The 18045-nt window shown below is 43.7% G+C and overlaps 1 protein-coding gene across 3 annotated transcripts; it reads left to right on the top strand.

The window, feature by feature from the left end:
• The first annotated feature begins 1009 nt into the window (after positions 1-1009).
• On the top strand, positions 1010-16895 carry synpo (synaptopodin). Of its 3 annotated transcripts, XM_026189621.2 has the most exons (4): positions 1010-1126; positions 4685-5893; positions 9924-11992; positions 13875-16895. In XM_026189621.2, the coding sequence occupies exons 2-4, from the start codon at positions 5725-5727 to the stop codon at positions 15144-15146; spliced, it is 3510 nt and encodes a 1169-aa protein (XP_026045406.2). In that variant the 5' UTR covers positions 1010-1126; positions 4685-5724; the 3' UTR covers positions 15147-16895. The 3 variants fall into 3 exon arrangements, with proteins under 3 accessions (XP_026045406.2, XP_080162769.1, XP_080162764.1); XM_080306643.1 differs by lacking the exon at positions 13875-16895 and having other exon boundaries at positions 9924-12902; XM_080306638.1 differs by lacking the exons at positions 1010-1126; positions 4685-5893 and adding an exon at positions 7414-7554.
• The last annotated feature ends 1150 nt before the right edge of the window (positions 16896-18045 follow it).

Here is an 18045-nt window from a genome sequence, read left to right as displayed (position 1 = left end):
CACGCCCATGATCACAAGCCCGATTTGAGATGTAGAGACGTGCCTTTTGCTAAACTTTGGGTGACCTGCTCTTTGAAAGAGTGGTGAACCACAATCAGAATAAGTGCACCATTAAATAAGGTTAGCTTGTCCTGTGGCTGAAAGGTGATTAAGATGTTATTCCTAAAGCCTGGCAGCAGTTCAAGATCCATTTTTCAAGCATATGACCTAGCCAAGCAGGCTCCATTGTGTATCCAAAAATCCAGTGCCCGCAGTCAGTCCTCATCTCGCTGAAGGCTTTCAGGTCTCTGCACAAAGGATTTTGAAGTAGAAGGTGAAACGCGTTCACGCAGCTTTATAGCGTTCTTCTATAAATCTACAGATCTAATCATTTTAAGGCTCAGACACTTACCAGATGTTCCTGACATTTTATGGTACTTGAGGGATCCTTCGAGTATGTAAATCTTTGGCGATATGGAGTGCACGTCCATAATCTTAAGATTAACATCCCAGAGGAAAAGGCCAAATGTCGTGTGCTGTACATCAAATATGAATGTAAAGTTACTATTGTGAGGAATCTGGACGTCTGAGGTAAGAAGCTCTGTGGAGTCTTTATGTTTGCATATCTCAAACAGAAATCTGTTCCCTTGACTTTTAATATTTGGAGACATGTAAGAAGTGCATCGAGAAATTCTTGGAGTTTAGAGGAAAACCCAGCCTGGCATTTTTCCTGCATACTTTTCACTCTTTCTTTGGATTTTTTTTTCTGCCCGGGTGTGCACGGTTTGGAAATGGGTCAAGAATGAAACAAAGAAGTGGGGAGAGAACAGAGCGGGGGCCTACTGGTCCCTCAACATCCCTGCGTTGAATATGAAAATATATTATGGCATAATGTGCTCGTTCAGTATGCAAGCTTGAAGGAAACCATATGAAAAAATCCCAGACAAAGAGCCTTCTGTGTTCCAACTGACCCCCCCCCCCCCCCCACCCCACCCCATCCTTCGTCTGCTTCGACTGAGCGAGAGAGAGAGAGAGGGAGTGGGAGAGAAGAGGTAAAAAGGGGAGGTGTGCTCGCACACTCGTAGGAACTGAAAAGGGCCAGTACACACCCTCGCCGCCTCAAACAGCCAGACGCACCGGAGCACAGGTGAGCAGCAAACCTAACCAACAAAAAAAAAGAAGAAAAGGGAGGGGGTGTGGGGGGGTTGCTTTAATGAATCATGGAATTTTATCTTCGCTTGCACCAAACTTTGTCACTTGCAGCCTATTAAGTTTATCTTTATGGGGTAAGAAGACACTATCTTTGCTTGGGGAAAGAGGAGAGAGAGTCCGGGGAATGCGACGAACTGGGGCAGAAGAGGAGGGAAACTCTGAAAGTCTTTGTTTGAGTAGATGACAAACATCTGTGGCTGCTGCTTTTTCCCTTGGCGAAGGCTGTAGGCTTGCAGGGGTTGTTGGGGTGGGGGTGTTGGCTGGCTACATTAGCACTGTGGTCACTGATATCCAAGCCTATTGTCCTGACTGTGTGGAGCCCGCTCTGTGGCCATGTTATAGACTTGAACTTCACTGTGTAACATTAGAGGGTGTATCCAATTAAAGTCCTGACTGGAGACTGTATTGACTTACGCATATATAAGTAATTGCTTCCTGTTAACACAACAGGTGAGGCCCATTAACTGCTTTACGGGGGAGCAACAGGAGGCTTTGTTCTGCTATATGTTACAGTGTGTTACACAGATTAGCAAACTACACCTCCTTTATTTTTGCTGTAATGGGAGATGCTTTGAAACAGCAGAAACCTACTTTGTCAAATGTCTCAGTGCGAACAGAAAGCCAGTAGTTTCCTGCTTGCAACTTTACATTTTTAAAAAGTGTTTGTGCCCGCTGCCTTTGATGTCTAACAGTTTTTCAGATTATGACTGATTGTTTCAAGGAGGTGCCTCCCTCTTGGCACTGGATGACACACACCTACTTCAAGTATTTATTTTCACCTCTTGAAGTTCCCCACCTGTGACAACGAGAGCAGGATGAGCTGCGCGCGAAGCAGACGCTTTATTACAAGGTCTTCCCACTGCATGATTTATGATCGCACTCTCGGCAATGGCAAACAGAGAGAGACATTTGTTCGTTTCATTGGGGACGACTCTTTGCAATGTTTTAGATGTCTGTCATCAGCTTGCACAAGCTGCGGCATGTTAACTATCACAGCCTCTTGAGGAATTATGAAGCAGGAATGCCCATTTTGGAGCACTAGCCCAAATTATTTTGTAGTGCTGCGAGGGCCCTTGAATAGCTCTTTGTTTAAGCAAGAGAGAGTGACTGAGAGAGACAGAGGCCCCGCTAAAGCCTTTAGCCTTTACTGTTAAATTATTTATTTTATTTTTTTTGCTAACTGTAAAACATCCCAGCAAAAGACAGACGATAGCAGACACACGGCAGATCTTCCCCTCAGGGATTCAGTCATAAAGGCTTGCAGTTCAAGTCAATGCTCTGACCCGATGCCTCATTATAAGCTGGGTAAATGATACACTTCAAGTCACAGAGTAGGTGGAATGCGCGCTCACCTGACATCCGCTCATGTGCGCCCCGAGCAACTGATGATGTGCAGATGCCGTTACTGGGGTGAAACTACACGCGCTTTGTGAGCTATTAGGTGGATGACACGCATTCTACAAGCTGACTACTGATGCAGATGCGTAATAAACACACAAGACAACAGCCATGAGGGACAAATGAGTGATTAAGGTTTTGTAAGGGTGCCAAAAGCAATTTCTTTTGTGCGCTGTCACTATGTGAGACACGCCGCAGAGGGCAGAGGGATAGATTTGCTGTCTGGTATGAATCCATCATGAGCTGGCGATGGACAGGAACTCTGTGATTACACATTAAAGCAGCCTGCGGGGCCAAACTGTAAATTAGATCCCTGATTCCTGATCACGGAGGCAGATGGGTGGCATAGGAATATTGTGCAGGGGTGGAAGCCAAGCGGGACAGGTGGGCACTGCGAAATACTTTTTGAACTTTAAGGTAATTGGAGACCAGGTGGTGGTGGAAGAGATATCAGACTATTACGTATGGCAAGCACATAATCGCCAGAGTGGGATAGATATCACAGGTTTGTTTGGGAGAAATACAACGTCAAGCTGTGTATTAACAAGCCGCGATGAATAAAAAGTAGAAAGAAAAAGAGATAAAGAAAGGATTGGGACAGATGCAGATTTCAAAAGTCCATATGCTGGTGTTTCCTGAGCCAGAGCCTCTGCTCATGTAGAGTTCTTACATCTGTTCCTTGTCTGTCACTTAATAAATATTTGCAGACTGGATCAAAGTTGGCAATCAACCCATGTTTAAACCAGGGGTGTTGGGACATGTCCTCCACACGTGTTCACCTATGTTCTCTGTGGAGACAGGAAACAAAGACAACTGCGAGTGAAGAAAAATATCAGAAAACCACTGCAGGAAAGTGACACGGTGAAAGCTAATCTGAAGAGACAGTGTCGCTTTCTGAGTGATCCAAGCACAGATCGCACATCTGGAGGAATCAAAGAGCGATTGTCAGAGTGTCTAAACAATACCAGCCTTCATGTCACTTGACACGATCATGCCAGTAAGCTAGGATTGTTGCTGGGTTGTTTTTTTTTTACAGCAGGGAGGTGGGGCAGGGTTTTGTTTGGGCTGATTGTGTCCAGGGACTAATGTGCAGCCCTGCTATGAATTTTCATGACTCAGTTGTTATTTTACGAAACAAAAACACAGCCTTCAAACGATCCAAACAAGTTTACGGTGCTTAGACACCTCGAGAAAGCAGCATTGCTTTGCTTCTCAGGAATCTCAGAAAAGGCATTTAAAAATAATAAGTGTGAAATGTGTGTGTGTGTGTGTAGTTTTTGAACAAGCCTCCCACTCATGAGCAGTGACTCACAAGCAAAAATGAAACCCCAATCAGCTTCGAGGTGAGGCAAGTCCGATCAAGGACAAGGAGATGTGCAAACAGTGGTTTACCGTTACAAATGTTGCCAGTGGCTCCTGTTGGCTTTGAAGGAGGAACATGACACTGCTGAGCTAAAGACATACTCTACAGGGTCAGAGTGAAGGAGGATGTGTGCCCACTTAATGTCACTGCAAGATATTCATGTCTTTGTTTCTCTCTTTACTTCACACTGAATGGAAAGCTTAAGTCCACATTCACTTTCTCAGTGTGCTCTATCGCATCGCAGACCCTGAGGCAGGGATAAGTTGTGTCTGACAGGTTTAATACACAGTAGATCCCAAACACTCAAACCTGAATGGACTGCAGCCTTCCTCCCTTCATGGGAGACAACAGAGTTTATCAGACTCTTTTGTTTTTTTAAAAGGCGCCTCTCGTTTCCGACTTTGCACCATTAGTGTGACTGCACTTCAAAGTGAGAAGCCTGATCTTTATCTCTGACTCCTGCCGTCTTACAAACTGAGATAAGTTGAGTTTGATGCTTTTATTTTTGAGAGTAAACTAACTAAACTTTCATCAGAAGAGTTAGGTAAATGATGTTCTTCAGACCACGTCATTAAAAAGTCTTTAAATATCAGATGGCCTTCCTGAAATCGTGTACGAAGCAGTGAAATTATTTAAAAAAGACAACACTGGTTAGATGCATCATACAGTTTTTATTTGACCTAAAATAGATTTGACCTTTGACATAACTGCATATTCTCCTTTTTCTTGCAGGCGCTTCTGGGCATACAGCGAACACAGAGCAGAGCAGCGATCTGTAATCCAACAATCAGCCAAACTGGTGGAACTGTTGAAGTCTTAGCTGCAGCCCATTGATGTGTTTCAGTGGAAGTCAGACCATCCGCCGCATGAAATAGGAATCTTCATTCTCACATATGGCTTTCCTCAAAAGCAGAAGAATGAAATCGATCATTTTACTTTCAGAGACCGTGTCTGGCTTTAATGCCTGAGAAATAACACGGGACACCAGATGAAAGCAGCCCTAATTGAATGCTTTTGAACACTGAATACAAACCAGCCTCTGCAGTGACCTTTCCAGTATGAAATGCTATTCCTCACACGCACCCAAAAGCAGGAAGCCGCTCATATACACAGCTTCCCTGCGAGCCACTCAAGAGTTATGATCTGTGAGATAAAGGGCAGATCCCTTTTCTCCAAAAGAAAAGTCATCTGCGAGTTGAAGATTGGGGTGCAGGCGAAAAACTTGTTTTTGTGACTAAAATAGAAGAGAAGGAAGAGCAACATCTGGGAAAGAAAAAAAAAGGAGTATTAGTGAGATGTGAGTAGAGAAGCTTGGACTCTTTCTCAGCCCTTCGTGCCAGAATTTTAACACAGCACAACAATCTTGTGCAATTTTCGTGGCATTTATCCATGGGAGCTCATCCAATGCTCATCGAAGCTGACCCTCCTGGGAGGTCCCATTAGATGCAGGATAATACTTCATGAAGACCAAAGAAAGAACACGCTTCTTCCGTCAAATTTCGGCTGTCTGCAGGACAACATTTGGAAGAATTATTGCTGAAAGGGGAGCCGTGACCGGAAACAGAAACTGGGAAAACTGAGCTACTACCTTTCACTCATCTTCTGCGTGGGTGTTTTCTTTCAGCTAATTCACTGTTTGCCAGTAAGGAGTAAAACTTCATCTTTCACCAGTTGCTTCATCCTATCGGGAGAGGAGGCTGAGCCGAGCGGGACAAAGCACTAGCGTTTCTCCCTCCCGCGTTGAGGGCTTGTTCCTGCTGCGACAGACGGCGATGGAGATGGAGAAGGGACATACGTCTATCAGGAGAGGGGTGAGCTGGAGCCCGGGGGGCTTGAGAAAACCTCTCCAGTTAACTCAAGACGTGCAGACCCGTGGGACAGACTACAATGCGTCATGGGAGAAAACAGGATTCAACAAAGAACACATGAGCCGGAAAACAAGTAAGTGCTTGTTTATTTGCTATTTTCTCTCCTTATTTGGACTTCTTACAAGAAAATGTAACTCTAAATGCACATTCAGTGGTTTGTTTCTGAGTCTGGACTCATCAGAGCAACTTGACACAATGAACTGGTCTCTGAGACATCTGTTTCCGTGTCATAAAAATACAGGTTCTCGTAGCAGCTGTGCCAATGCAAGCATGCCTCACTGCTAAAGGACTGTCTTAATATACAACCTGGCCACAGCAATAACAGGCTAACTTGTGGGAGACGTTGTTTGGAAATGCCCCTCTGCTTTTTACCTCTACAGTTGCCAACTTAACTTCAAAAAACCTGTTTTAAAATAGAAATGTTGAATCCATGAAAAGACACAGAAAACATGACTACTGGTGGTGACAAGTTTTTCAGATGCACTATTCAAAGGGAGTAAAAAGGCATTGTGCATTAAGAAAGGTTTCCAGCCTTCAAATAATTGTTCCTGATATGGATCTATAGCCTGTGGGCTTCCAATGCCCTTCCTATCACTCATTACTCACTAGTTTCCTCAAATGAAACAGAGATCACTAGAACAACAAAAAGGCGGCGGAGAAAGTGGACAACTGCTCCGGTGGGATCTTTCCTAACACATGAAACAGTAACGCTATGAGCAGGAGAGCATGGTTTCCACCTCTGAACTGGATTTCTTTATTCCTCCCAGGGGAATCTGCTGAGAGTTTAGGTCACATTCAGTCTGGTAGGATCTCAGGACCTCTGTTAATCCTCGTCTTTCCATACCGCTTCACGCATCACCCGCAGGGGCTGGTGCTGTCATCCATGCCTACCCCACAGCCATCACCCGGAGAAAGATAACATCCGACAGGGTAATCTGACCTTTGATACACAAAAGCAGGGTTGGCCTCCCTGACTTAAATCCCGCTGCCGTGAGGGCGGGGGGAGCTTTCCTGTCTGATCTCACCCGTGCTGGGATGAGGTGATGGGGCAGAGGGCAGAGGTAGAGAAAGTTGGAGGTGGAGGAGTAAAGAAGGGTAGGCAATATGATGTAGGGGCTCTTGCATCGCTGTTGAGCGCTGAGTTTTGACTCTAATGTTGGACAGGAAATTCCTATCCCACTCCTGCAGGTTGGAGGCCTTAGGGTTCAAAGAGGGCAGACACTTAGTTGGAGTGTGAGACGTGCACTGAGGGCAGCAAGGACAGAGGACATTAGACAGAGATAAGCTGCTGACTACTTATCGCTGATTGCACCCATCTCCTGAACTTTCAAAATAAAGTGCAGCCTCTGTAAAGCTTTCTAAAATGAAAGACCCAGATTTGTCAAGCAGTCACGTCCCAGTTTTTTTTATACAAATATATATATATAATTAGGGAAGTGGATGTGGAAGTGGAAGTGCGATGGCACAGATCTGAAAAAGTAAAACAACACTGGAGGCTGAGTGACAGACAGCACAGCCTCCAGCTACACGCCCTCCCCGCCTTTCCCCCCTTCTTCCCTTCCTTTCCTCCCCTGCCTGCCTGCCTGTCTGTCTGTGTGCTGGACTGCAGGGAAAAAGAAATCCGATCCCACCTCGCTCCAGAAAGGGGGTGTGAAGCTATCAAGCGCAGTTAAATTGAAAACTCTTGTGGAAGTACTACAAAACAGCGGAGCCCTGAGTTTTCACTTGAAAAAGGTAAGGGATTAGACACTAGAGTGGATCCAGCAAGAGAAGCAGGCTTTCAGAAAACTCAAGAAATGTGAGAATATGTTAACACGTTGAAGCAGCTTGTGCTTGTCTGTTTTATGAAGAAATATGACTTACTATTGGCAGTGTTTCTGTAGAAGACGCTGGCTCATAAGCTTAAAGTTATTTCTCCTTATAACTAAAAAGGTAAAGATCACTGAGATTTGTGTGTAATCATGCAATCTGTACTTTTGAGCCTAACCTGAGCATTTTATGAATTTGTTGTTGATTAAAATATACATTTTATGCAAAATAACTGCAGCTTATTTTGTTGTTGGAATTTTCCATAAGATTAGCTTAAAAACTTGAGAATTTAACGCTAATTAAAATCAAAATTCGAATTAAATAAAAGGTACCGCTTGGGATTTGCTCCTGAAATGTTACTTGATAACAGAGCTGGCTCCCACTCAAGGTAGATGTTTATAGCGAGGACACTTCATTTCAAGCCTCTCTGCTCTGGTATATTCAGGTAGCGTGAATTATAAACAGCAAATAGCTCATAAAAATGGTCACTGGGACCCCTGGTGGTGCTACTGCTTACAGTGACGACAATGATAAAAGGCAGCGAGTCTACATAAAGTACCTGTGAGATAGGTAGGCTCATTTCTGTGTAGCAGTCTATAAAAGAAGGTGATTTATGCTCATGCCAGTAGTTATGAGAGGACTGCTTGTCTAAGGTGTGGTAATGTGTTTATCCTTGTTATACTGGAACAAATATCTAATATGGGGGATAGATCATGTTGGTGTCAGGTGCATGATTTAATATAGTCTATACTTATCCATTTTTTTTGCAGACATAACCGCCGTCATCATTGTTATCATCACAGAGGATAACTTTGTTAACACGCTGCTTGTTATTACAGCAGGTCCAGGGTGCATGGTTCATGAAAAAAATAATAAAGAGTGGATGGCACACGTATGCTCTTGAACTTTAGCTAAGTTTAAGTAAAAAAAGCTCTAGGATACCTCACAAGGAGCTGATTCAATTACTGAGGGCCAGATTTAGTCTGTCAAATCAGTGACAGATGCATATTATTCCTTTTTACTGGGGGGAATGATCGTGTTGGCTTTACACTCTGTGCCAGGGAAAACTGCATGCCGACTCAGTTCTATAGGACAGCTTTACAAGTGACTGATTTATGCGTAATTATTATGATTGGCACATGATTACATCAAATAATGTAGCTGTCTGGATTCATCACCTTAATAAATGAAAAAAAAAAAAACAGTCATGGCTGAGCTAGCTGTCTGAGAAACGTCCTGCAGGGATTTTAAATATCTTCCATCAGAGTAACATGCTTTCAGTGAATAATCTACCAGATGTGTCACCATAACGACAAAGAGACTCTGACTGCAGGTTTTTATGGAGCTAAAAAAGGCAAAAGATGCAGCTTTGATTTTCCTCTCGTGGACTTTGAAGAGTGATGTGTTCACTATACTTTAAATGGGAACACTTAATTGTATAGTATGTTTATAGAAGGCAGTGAAAAAATTTGATTTTTCTGGGCTAGTTTTAGATTGTAAAAATGGTCTATTAAGGGTTTGAGCTGCATTTCTGCACAAATTAAGTACAGAGAGAAACCAAAGACATGCTGGAAGCACAGGCAGGGAGTTTTCTCAGTGGTGGAGGAATGCTCAGGGAGGGACTACTGCAGAAGGAAATAGCTCTGCCGCCTAAAAGGGAGCTCTCAAGCTCAGAAAACAAACTATCATTTATTTTATAATTCCAGTAATCAGCAAACCTATGAAATCAAGGTAAGACACCGACTCGCTGTAATTTCCCTATTTTGCAGCTTTCGACATTGACCTTGATCTTTTTTTGTTGTTGTTTGTTTTAATTTTTATTAACTTTAGTAAAGCAGCTGTTGACATGTTTATTTCAAATGCTTCTCCGCCTACGTCTCCTGGCTCATTGCCTACAGCTCTGATCTGCTGAGTCAAATGTCCACAAGGTCTTTTTTCCCCTTGCTAGATTGGTTGAAATCAAAAGTACTCTGAAATAATAAAAAAAAAAAAGGAAAAAAAAAGCAATCAAAACCACATGGTGCCAAAACAGTTATGTGGGTTTTAAAGAGAATATTTCTATCCCACACTTGTTAAAAATCGCCCTTTCTGGTTCTTTCTATTTGTACATGAAAACAGTTTGGCAAACTTTAATTACATGCTAGGGAGTTGTCTCTGAATAGCAGCACGTTGCCAAGTCTACAGAGGTCTTACTCCTTTTATTATTTAATATAGACAAGAAGGCAAAACTCCTCTGTCTTTTTCTTTTAGCTGAACTTCCTTTCTTGTGTTTTCTCCTGTGTGTTTCACTTTAGATCTGACCAGGAGTGCCAGTTTGTCAGAGAAGGAGCTAAAGGAGGCTCGCGTCAAGAGTCAGATCATTGCTGCTCAGCTCACCGTCCCTTCCAACTCCAAGTCCAGGGGTGTTCAGCTCTTTAATCGGCGTAAGCAGAGAGTCAACGCCTTCACACTTGAGAGCTGTGGAGAAAGGTCAGAGGAGGACAGAGCTGAGAATGTGAAAACAAACCCCCCATCCAACAAACTGACATGGGCAGAGAGGAGCAGTGAGGAAAAGGACAGAGACCTAAACTTAAAGAACACGACCGCTGACAAGTCGGTCTTCTCGACACCTGCAAGAGTACGCTCAGTGGGCGATATCATGGATGAGCCGGCTAAGGATTTCCACAAAGAAGAAGACACTGATGACCGTGTTGTACAAGAGAGACACTTCCTCCCTGTCAAGGAGGAGCAAGAGGAAGAGGCACGACATCAATTTCACGAGGATCTAGAGGATGAGGCCGAGCGTGAGACTCCGCCAGGGAGTAAAACCACTGATGTGATAGTGTCAGTACATGCTGAAGGAGAAGCAGAGATAAATGGGAGGCAAACAGGGCCAGATCCTGCTGGAAAGCTTCCTAATGGCTGTCATGGCGCCTCTGGTCCTGAGAAGGTGTCTGTGCCCACATCTAAGCAGGCAAGCTCCTTCATCAATAGAACTGCCAGACCTTTCTTTTCTCCGCCCACGGTGCAGTCTCCGGAGACCGTCAGGCCTGTCATGGACATCCCCCCTCCTCCTTCCTACTCGACACCTCCTCTCCCTGCTTTTACTGTCCCCCAGCCTGTGGTGGCCTCACCTCCCCCTCCGCCTCCGTCATATCCCACACCACCTCTACCTGCTTTTACAAACCAGCCCCCACAGACTTACTACTCCAGTCCACCTCCAATGTCTCCTGTCATATCTCCTTCTTCTCCTCCACCATCCCATTTCTCTGCTTCCCAGTATTCACAATTGCCCCATTATGGCCCCCCCACAGCCCCGAAACCCTCCACTTTTGTTCCTAAGCCATCAGGGGAGAGGGAGATGACAACACCAATCAAAACAGGAATACTTGAGGAGGGTGCTGCCAGGAGGGCAAATAAAAAGTCAATGTTCACATTCAAAGAGAAACCGGTGGTCGCTCCAAACCCCGAGCTACTTTCTCTAGTGCAAGGGGCAGATGAAAGAAAGAAGCATGGACACAAATCTGTCCCTGAGCCAGGATCTGAAGAAGAGTTACTGGCTCTGGGTGCAGAAGCCTCCAACTTCCTCGCCAAGGAAGAGGACAGGACAGAGGGAGCAAGAGCTCCAGAATGGGCCTCTTGTCTCAAGAGCTCAAGGACCCGACCGAGGGCAGAGCACCAACCGGAGCAGTCGCTTACAAATGTGTCCGGAAAAGGTGCTCAGCTGTTTGCTAAGCGTCAGTCCAGGATGGAAAAATATGTGGTTGAGAATCAGAACGCAGGCCAAATTAGATCTCCTTCTCCTACAATGTCTCTGCCACCATCTTGGGTTTACCCATCAAACATGCCTGGTAGGGTCAAAGCTATTGCTAAAAACTCTGACATGTGTGCTCAACTTTCACAAAATCTCAAGGCGCAACAAGCAGTCAAGCAGAAACCAATGAAAAAACCTCCACCACCAGAACCAGTTCCAGAGCCGCCGCCTTTGGAAAATGGTTGCTCCAAGATAGAGATGGATCTGTCGAGGCACCGGCCATACCAGCTTAACTCTTCTCTCTTCATCATTAACCCAGTCAAGGACCCCATCAGTACCCTACCCAAAGGAGCACCACAGGCCAGGAACCAGCTCGCCACTCCAACTTTCTCCAGACAGACTTCACTCCCTAACAATCCTCCCTTTAACTTCAGTGCCCAGTGCATGTCTCATCAAATACCTCTCAGCCCTACAGGAGGACCAGATTATCCTTCAAATCCGACATCTGGTCATCCGAGGATCAGCTCTCCGATGTCTGCTTTTTCTCCAGACAGGGTGTCCTCTCCCCGGTCATCAGTACAGGCACCAAGGCCCACATTTTCTGCCAAAAAGGCAGGGATTGCACCGCAGGTGTGGAGACCCTCTTTGTACCGTTTTTAGAAAATGTGCTGAAAGAAAATGTTTGGTTTTTTTTAGATACTAAACACATGATTGCAGAAGTGATTTTGATAGGGCTAAAACTTACGATTCATTACACTGCCTGTTTAACGTGTGCCTTCTTCTTTTTCTTGTGCTTCTTATTACTATAATCCCACACATTATAGAGAATTTATGTGTCTCTTAGACACTATGTAACATCTTCATCAAACTACTGACAGATTAACAGTTTTAGCCATGGCTATCTGTGTCTTATCTTCTGTTCAGTGCATATTATTTGTCTTTTTTGTCAGTAAAAAAACCCAAAGACTGGTAATTATCCTTCGAAAATGTAAAATGTGCCTCAGCGTAATGAAAATCAACTGCCATTCCCAAAGCCGCGAAGCACATCAGCACTCAAGAACGTCCATTTTCAGCACATTTTAAAATATGATGAGAAACAGCCTCACACTTTTTTCCACTGGGCACTCGGGTGATGCTGCTTCACAAAGCACTTTAACAGATGGTCTAGCATCTGCTTTATGATCTACGATTTGCAATTTAATGCTGTTCACTGACATGAAAGTTGCAGCAAGAGAACTACTTTTCTATCGTTATGCCTTCATGCTAATTTACTCTGCTTTTCAGCATGCTCTACTTAACTATATGGTGTGTGCCTGAATTCTTTGGTGTTTCAAATCTGCCTGCTATATACATATTTTTGTTTTTCATGACTTGAAGCAGTAATTCCGTCATCAAACGCTGTTGTTTCAGAGCACAGGGACTGTGTCTGTTTCATTTCACAAACCTTGATTCGCTGCTCTTTTCCGTCTGTTCTATCCAATTGTTTTATGTACGACTGAACCTTTTCTTCCTCTGATTAAAGCTTTATGCTAACCCTCTACACGGATTCCATTCTGACTTTTTTTTCCTCATTTCCTGACTTCACTGGCTTTTTCCAATGTTAATTGTTTGTCACTTTCACTCTTTTGCCTTTTAAGCAATCACTGGAAACACACTAATAAAATTTATACCTCCTTGAAGTACACAGATAGCTTGCGGCAGGGGGGGGGGGCAGATCTGTTTTGTTACACAGCGTGTGACATTTAAAGTTCTGGGGAAAAAAACTGAAGATTTCCATTACAAGATGTTTTTTTCCCCCATAACAATTTGAGTTATGCGTGTTCATGTTAAGGCCTGAACTCTGCCCTGGCTGGCCTTGAGGGGGTCAGAAATTTAGACAAATGCTATGACTCCTGACCTAGGCCTTATTTTCTTTCAAAGTAGCCTCGAACATTTGAAATATGACCATTAACATTCGTCTTATGAGACCATAACTTCTCGGGAAGGTGATCCTAGCAGGTTAGTTTCATCATAATATCATACTGAGTGGGAGTATTCCCTAATTAGAATAGACATGAGATGGATGCGAGCCTTGCTTCTGTCAGGTAACTACATATCTCTGCAAAGGTTATCCTCTACGTGAAAGCCAGATGACAGTAACCCGAGAGAGACACTTAAGACAGGGCCTGTGTGGGCTGGTAGCCAGGGGAGGCTGGATAAACACATACAGATGGAGGGAGTGCACAAACATAACCTGAATGCTGCTGAGGCACAGGCTGGGCACAGTTTTATCATCACAGGTTCACTTATTAAGTTTACCTAGTTGATCTTCTGGGTGTATTGTGTGAAGTTTCATCTGAACAGACTCTCCGAACAACACATCCTGACACAGTTTAATTAAAAACCTTTTAGATTCATTTACTTATCCACATGATTAACAATACTATAGCCTAACTTTTTGTGTATTTAATATACTGTGTTTTTGAATACATATTTCTAAGAGATTAAAGAAACACTTGTCCTGATCCAACAGACACCAAAGGAGTCCACTCCTGCTGAAGTTCCCAGTGAGACATCTACACCGACCAGGACACGTAACCTCACAGGCAACCCGGGCGGCCCAGCTACTGGAAGCTGGACTTCTAGCCTCCAAACAAGCCCACCACCCCTCACAAGCTCCATCCGTTCAGTCACGTCCCCTGTATCGTTTCGTAATAATTCAAGATGCCAATCGCCTATGAGCACTCAGAATATCCTGTTTTCTACAGTTACCTCCACTTCCACATCCAGACCCTCACAAACATCTACAGCCACCTTTCCACGCTCTCCTCCTTTGGGTTCAAGATGTCAGTCCCCAGTGGTCAGCCAGTCCGCTATCATTTCCCCAATTCCTGCTTCCCAAACTTCTACATCTCCTTCTCCCCTTTCTCCTCCTTGGGGTGTAAGGTGCCAATCCCCAAAGACCCAGAACAACAAGCCCTCCACTGGTTTCTCATTTTCTTCATCTAAACCTCCCCAATCATCTACAGCGACTTCACCACACACACCTCCCTGGGGATCTAGATGCCAATCCCCAGTGGTGAATACCCAGCCTTACACTAGCTCCTCAGTTCCTACGTCCAGACCTTCCAAAACAAATGTATCCACCCCTCCTTGGGGATCAAGATGCCAATCACCATTAGTAAGCCAAAAGGTCCAGTCCTCTAGCTTCTTAGTTTCCACATCCAGACCATCCCAGCCATCTACAGTCACATCTCCTGTGTCTCCTCCATGGGGCTCACGTTCTCAGTCTCCTTCACACTTTCAAACCAGTTTCTCTCTCTCTACCACTAAACCTCTTTACACATCCTCCGTCACCTCTCCTGTTTCCTTGACCAAAGACAGTCGCTGCATGTCTCCCACAGTTAACAACTTGGACTCTAAAGCCAACCATCGCCTGCTGGCCAAAAATATCATCAATGCAGCCAAACGTAAAAACAGCCCTTCTCCTGGTGCACTAAGTGGTCACAGTCTTCCCATCTCATCACTGAGCTACGACGGTCAGAAACCACCCGTCAACCTCTTCCAGTCACGGTCACTGGGGGCACAGTCCCCTACTTTCACCAGCCCTCCCCCAACTCCAACTCAGAGAATCTGTTCTCCTGTGCGTCTCTACAACACTCGCTCCCTGACCGACTCCGACGCATCTGTTGAATCCGAAGACTCAGGCCTCCGCTCGCCCGGCCTCCACTCCTACAACACTTGTCCCCGCGGCTGGGGCGGCAGCCTGAGGGTGAAACGAAGTACCATCTCCACTGACCTGTGAGGGCGTTATTGAGTGTCGGCAAAAGCACAGTTTCTGATTTCATAGAGTTTTGTGGAAGTAGATCACCAAGTAACTGAGTTTCTAGAGACATTTCATCAGACTAATATTAGATAAGTACTACATAAGTAACTTTGATTGCAAATCCTATAATGGTATATGTTGTATCGAGGTAGTTTATAGTATTTCATATGGCTCACATTCGTAGTATGGCCTGACAAGAACAAGCTTTTTACACAACACAGTTGCTGTGGCTTGTATGCTTCTTACATGCCAAAAAAAGTGCAAAAGACTCAAAATAACCAAAGATTTTTCAATACATATTATACTTTCACAACAAACATACAGAATCTTCACTGTCGATACTGTGTTTGAAAAGCGTTTGAAGAAAAAGTATCAGTTTTAAACATCATTAATGAACTATTGTTATGATGCAAGTAGAAAATTGGGGTTGAGACCTAAAAATGTTGAAGAAAATGAGTAACATGTAAATATACCCCTCAAGTGAGTTTAAACTGCTTTGGATGAGGCATTCTCATAGTACAAAAACACAGCAGTATTTAGGTAGCACACACTCATTTATTACCAGCTGTAACCACTGCAAAGTAAGTAAAATGCATAAATATCACAGTGCAATAATGAGTTTAGCAAAGCGTATAGATGTTGCTCTGATTTGCTGAAATGAATGTAAGCTTTATAGACAGACTGACGAAGAATGACAGAAAAAAAGGGAATGTTAAATACAGAGACTTATGTGGAGGTAAGACAGGGCATTGATACAACTGTTCAATCAAACACTGTTTCCGAGTTCCAAGAAAGATGTCAAAATTGTTGTATTTTTTGTTTCTTTTGCTGTTGTCGACAGAAAAACGGTTGATTAAGGTTTGAGACAAGGAATGGATTAAAATTGATATATTTCACTGAGAGCCTGTTCGAGAGGAGTTCAGAAGTAAAAGTGGATGTCACACAAGTGTGTGCTTTTATGGAGAGGAGGGAGAAAAGATTTTGAAGAATGTTGTACGTTGTAAAGTGATTGTCAGAAGATGATTGGAGGACCAGTATGTATTTGAAATGCATATAAAAAATCAAATGTATGTTCTCGTTCATTTTTATTGTTTCTCTTCATACTTGATTTGCACTTCTTTTCATTCCATTTCATCAGCTAAGAAGGGGTTGTTCAAAAACTTGATTGCTTTGAGAAGTGTCACTCAAAATGTTACCTTCAAACACTTCTATACTGTAAAAAAATAAAAGCCCACAGCTGGAGAATGCAATATGCTGACATGATGATGGTGGCACTTAGCCGCAAACATAACTGCTGCCAGAACGATGTTATGTTTCAAGTGTGGAGCCATATTACACCACCTTCTCAAGTCGTTTGCTAGCACAACAGATCATTCCTTCATTCCCTGACACTCAGGCCAAAAGCATCAGCACATTTCTAAATATTTACCCTGTTTGTCTTTTGAGTGACGGGGACTCCTGCTACACAGTGACCCGGCTCCTTCAGCAGGATTAGGCCTATCACTGTCACGGCTTGAGTTCAACCTGGGTCACCACTAGGTGGACTGCAGAAGTTCTCAGACTTTAACAAGAATTGTTATAGTTTTGAATTTGAAAGCAGGTTTTTTTTGGAGTGCTTTGGGGGGGGGGGGGCTGATTGCATGCCTGCATTTTATAACCCATGCTGCATAACTGTATGATCTTTGAATGATTTTATGCAGAATAAAAAAAATGCCACACTAGATTAAATATTTTCAGTTTGTCTTTGCTATTGTCTTTTATAAAACCATCACCCTAATGAGGAATATAATTGAAAAAAGAGGGCCCGTTATTCTACCCTGGAACACCACCAAGTCATTGGTTCAGGTATGTGGATGACACCTGGGTGAAAATCAAATCTCAGGACATAACACAATTCACTGATCACATAAACTCGGTGGACCAACACAACAAGTTTACAGAACTGGCAAACTTGATGTGAACTTGAGTCTAAAGACTGTGAGATTTCCATGAGTAATGGGGATATTTAAAAGTTGATGTGTACTGTAAACCTACGCATACGGATCGATATTTAAGGTTTGACTCTCATCAACCACTGGAACACAAACTGGGTGACATCAGGACGCTACAACACATGACGAACACCATCCCCACAGGTACAGCAGCCAGGGAAGCAGAAAAACATCACATCAAGAAGGCCTTAAGCAAATTTAAAGGATGCTCTCGGCATCCTTTAAATTTAGTGATCCCTTATGTGTCAGAACAGTTGAGATGCATTTTTTCTCAACACCCCCCCTCTGTCGCTTTTAAATCCCGAAACACACTGCCTCAAAATTGGTCCACCCCAAGAATCCGGTCCCCCGGCACAGAGTAACGCTGTTAAGATCCAGGAGGATTGCCACGATTTTTACATCGGGGAAATCAAAAAACCTCTGGCTAAGCGGATGGCACTACACAGAAGAGCTACGTCGTCAGGCCAGGACTCTGCAGTCTATTCACACCTACGGGCCAGTGCCAACTTTTTCAATGAAGAGAATGCTCACATCCTGGACAGGAAGGAACGCTGGTTTGAACGGGTAGTCAAGGATTCCATTTACGTGAAAAGGGAAAGAGCTAGATCAAGAAAGGGGCCTAAGGGTACATCTTTCATGATTGCAGCCATTTCCCAACTCTCTGTGAATGGTACATTGATCAATGGTCATTGATCAATGGTCATGACAATTTACATATTAATGATCAAGAAACTGACCTTACAGCCATTGTTCATCAGTGGCATAACATTTCCCTAGCTATGATGTATCTAAATAAAATGTGAAGCTGGTCACGGAAGATAAGTAGTAACATATCCGCATTTACAATGTTAAGTTAGTGTTTTTATTCTATAATCAATAAAACTTTA

This window comes from Astatotilapia calliptera, chromosome 2, assembly GCF_964374335.1.
Source record: "Astatotilapia calliptera chromosome 2, fAstCal68.1, whole genome shotgun sequence".
Lineage (NCBI taxonomy): Eukaryota > Metazoa > Chordata > Actinopteri > Cichliformes > Cichlidae > Astatotilapia > Astatotilapia calliptera.
The sequence above is the reverse complement of the archived record's forward strand: the minus strand, read 5'-3'. Positions and strand labels throughout refer to the sequence as shown.

Bases quoted from the DNA above. Each gene is read 5' to 3' on its own strand.
- synpo (XM_026189621.2), top strand. From the start codon at position 5,725: ATGGAGATGGAGAAGGGACATACGTCTATCAGGAGAGGGGTGAGCTGG. The intron at 5,894-9,923 runs GTAAGTGCTTGT...GTTTCACTTTAG, and splicing joins ACACATGAGCCGGAAAACAA to ATCTGACCAGGAGTGCCAGT. The intron at 11,993-13,874 runs GTGTGGAGACCC...CTGATCCAACAG, and splicing joins AGGCAGGGATTGCACCGCAG to ACACCAAAGGAGTCCACTCC.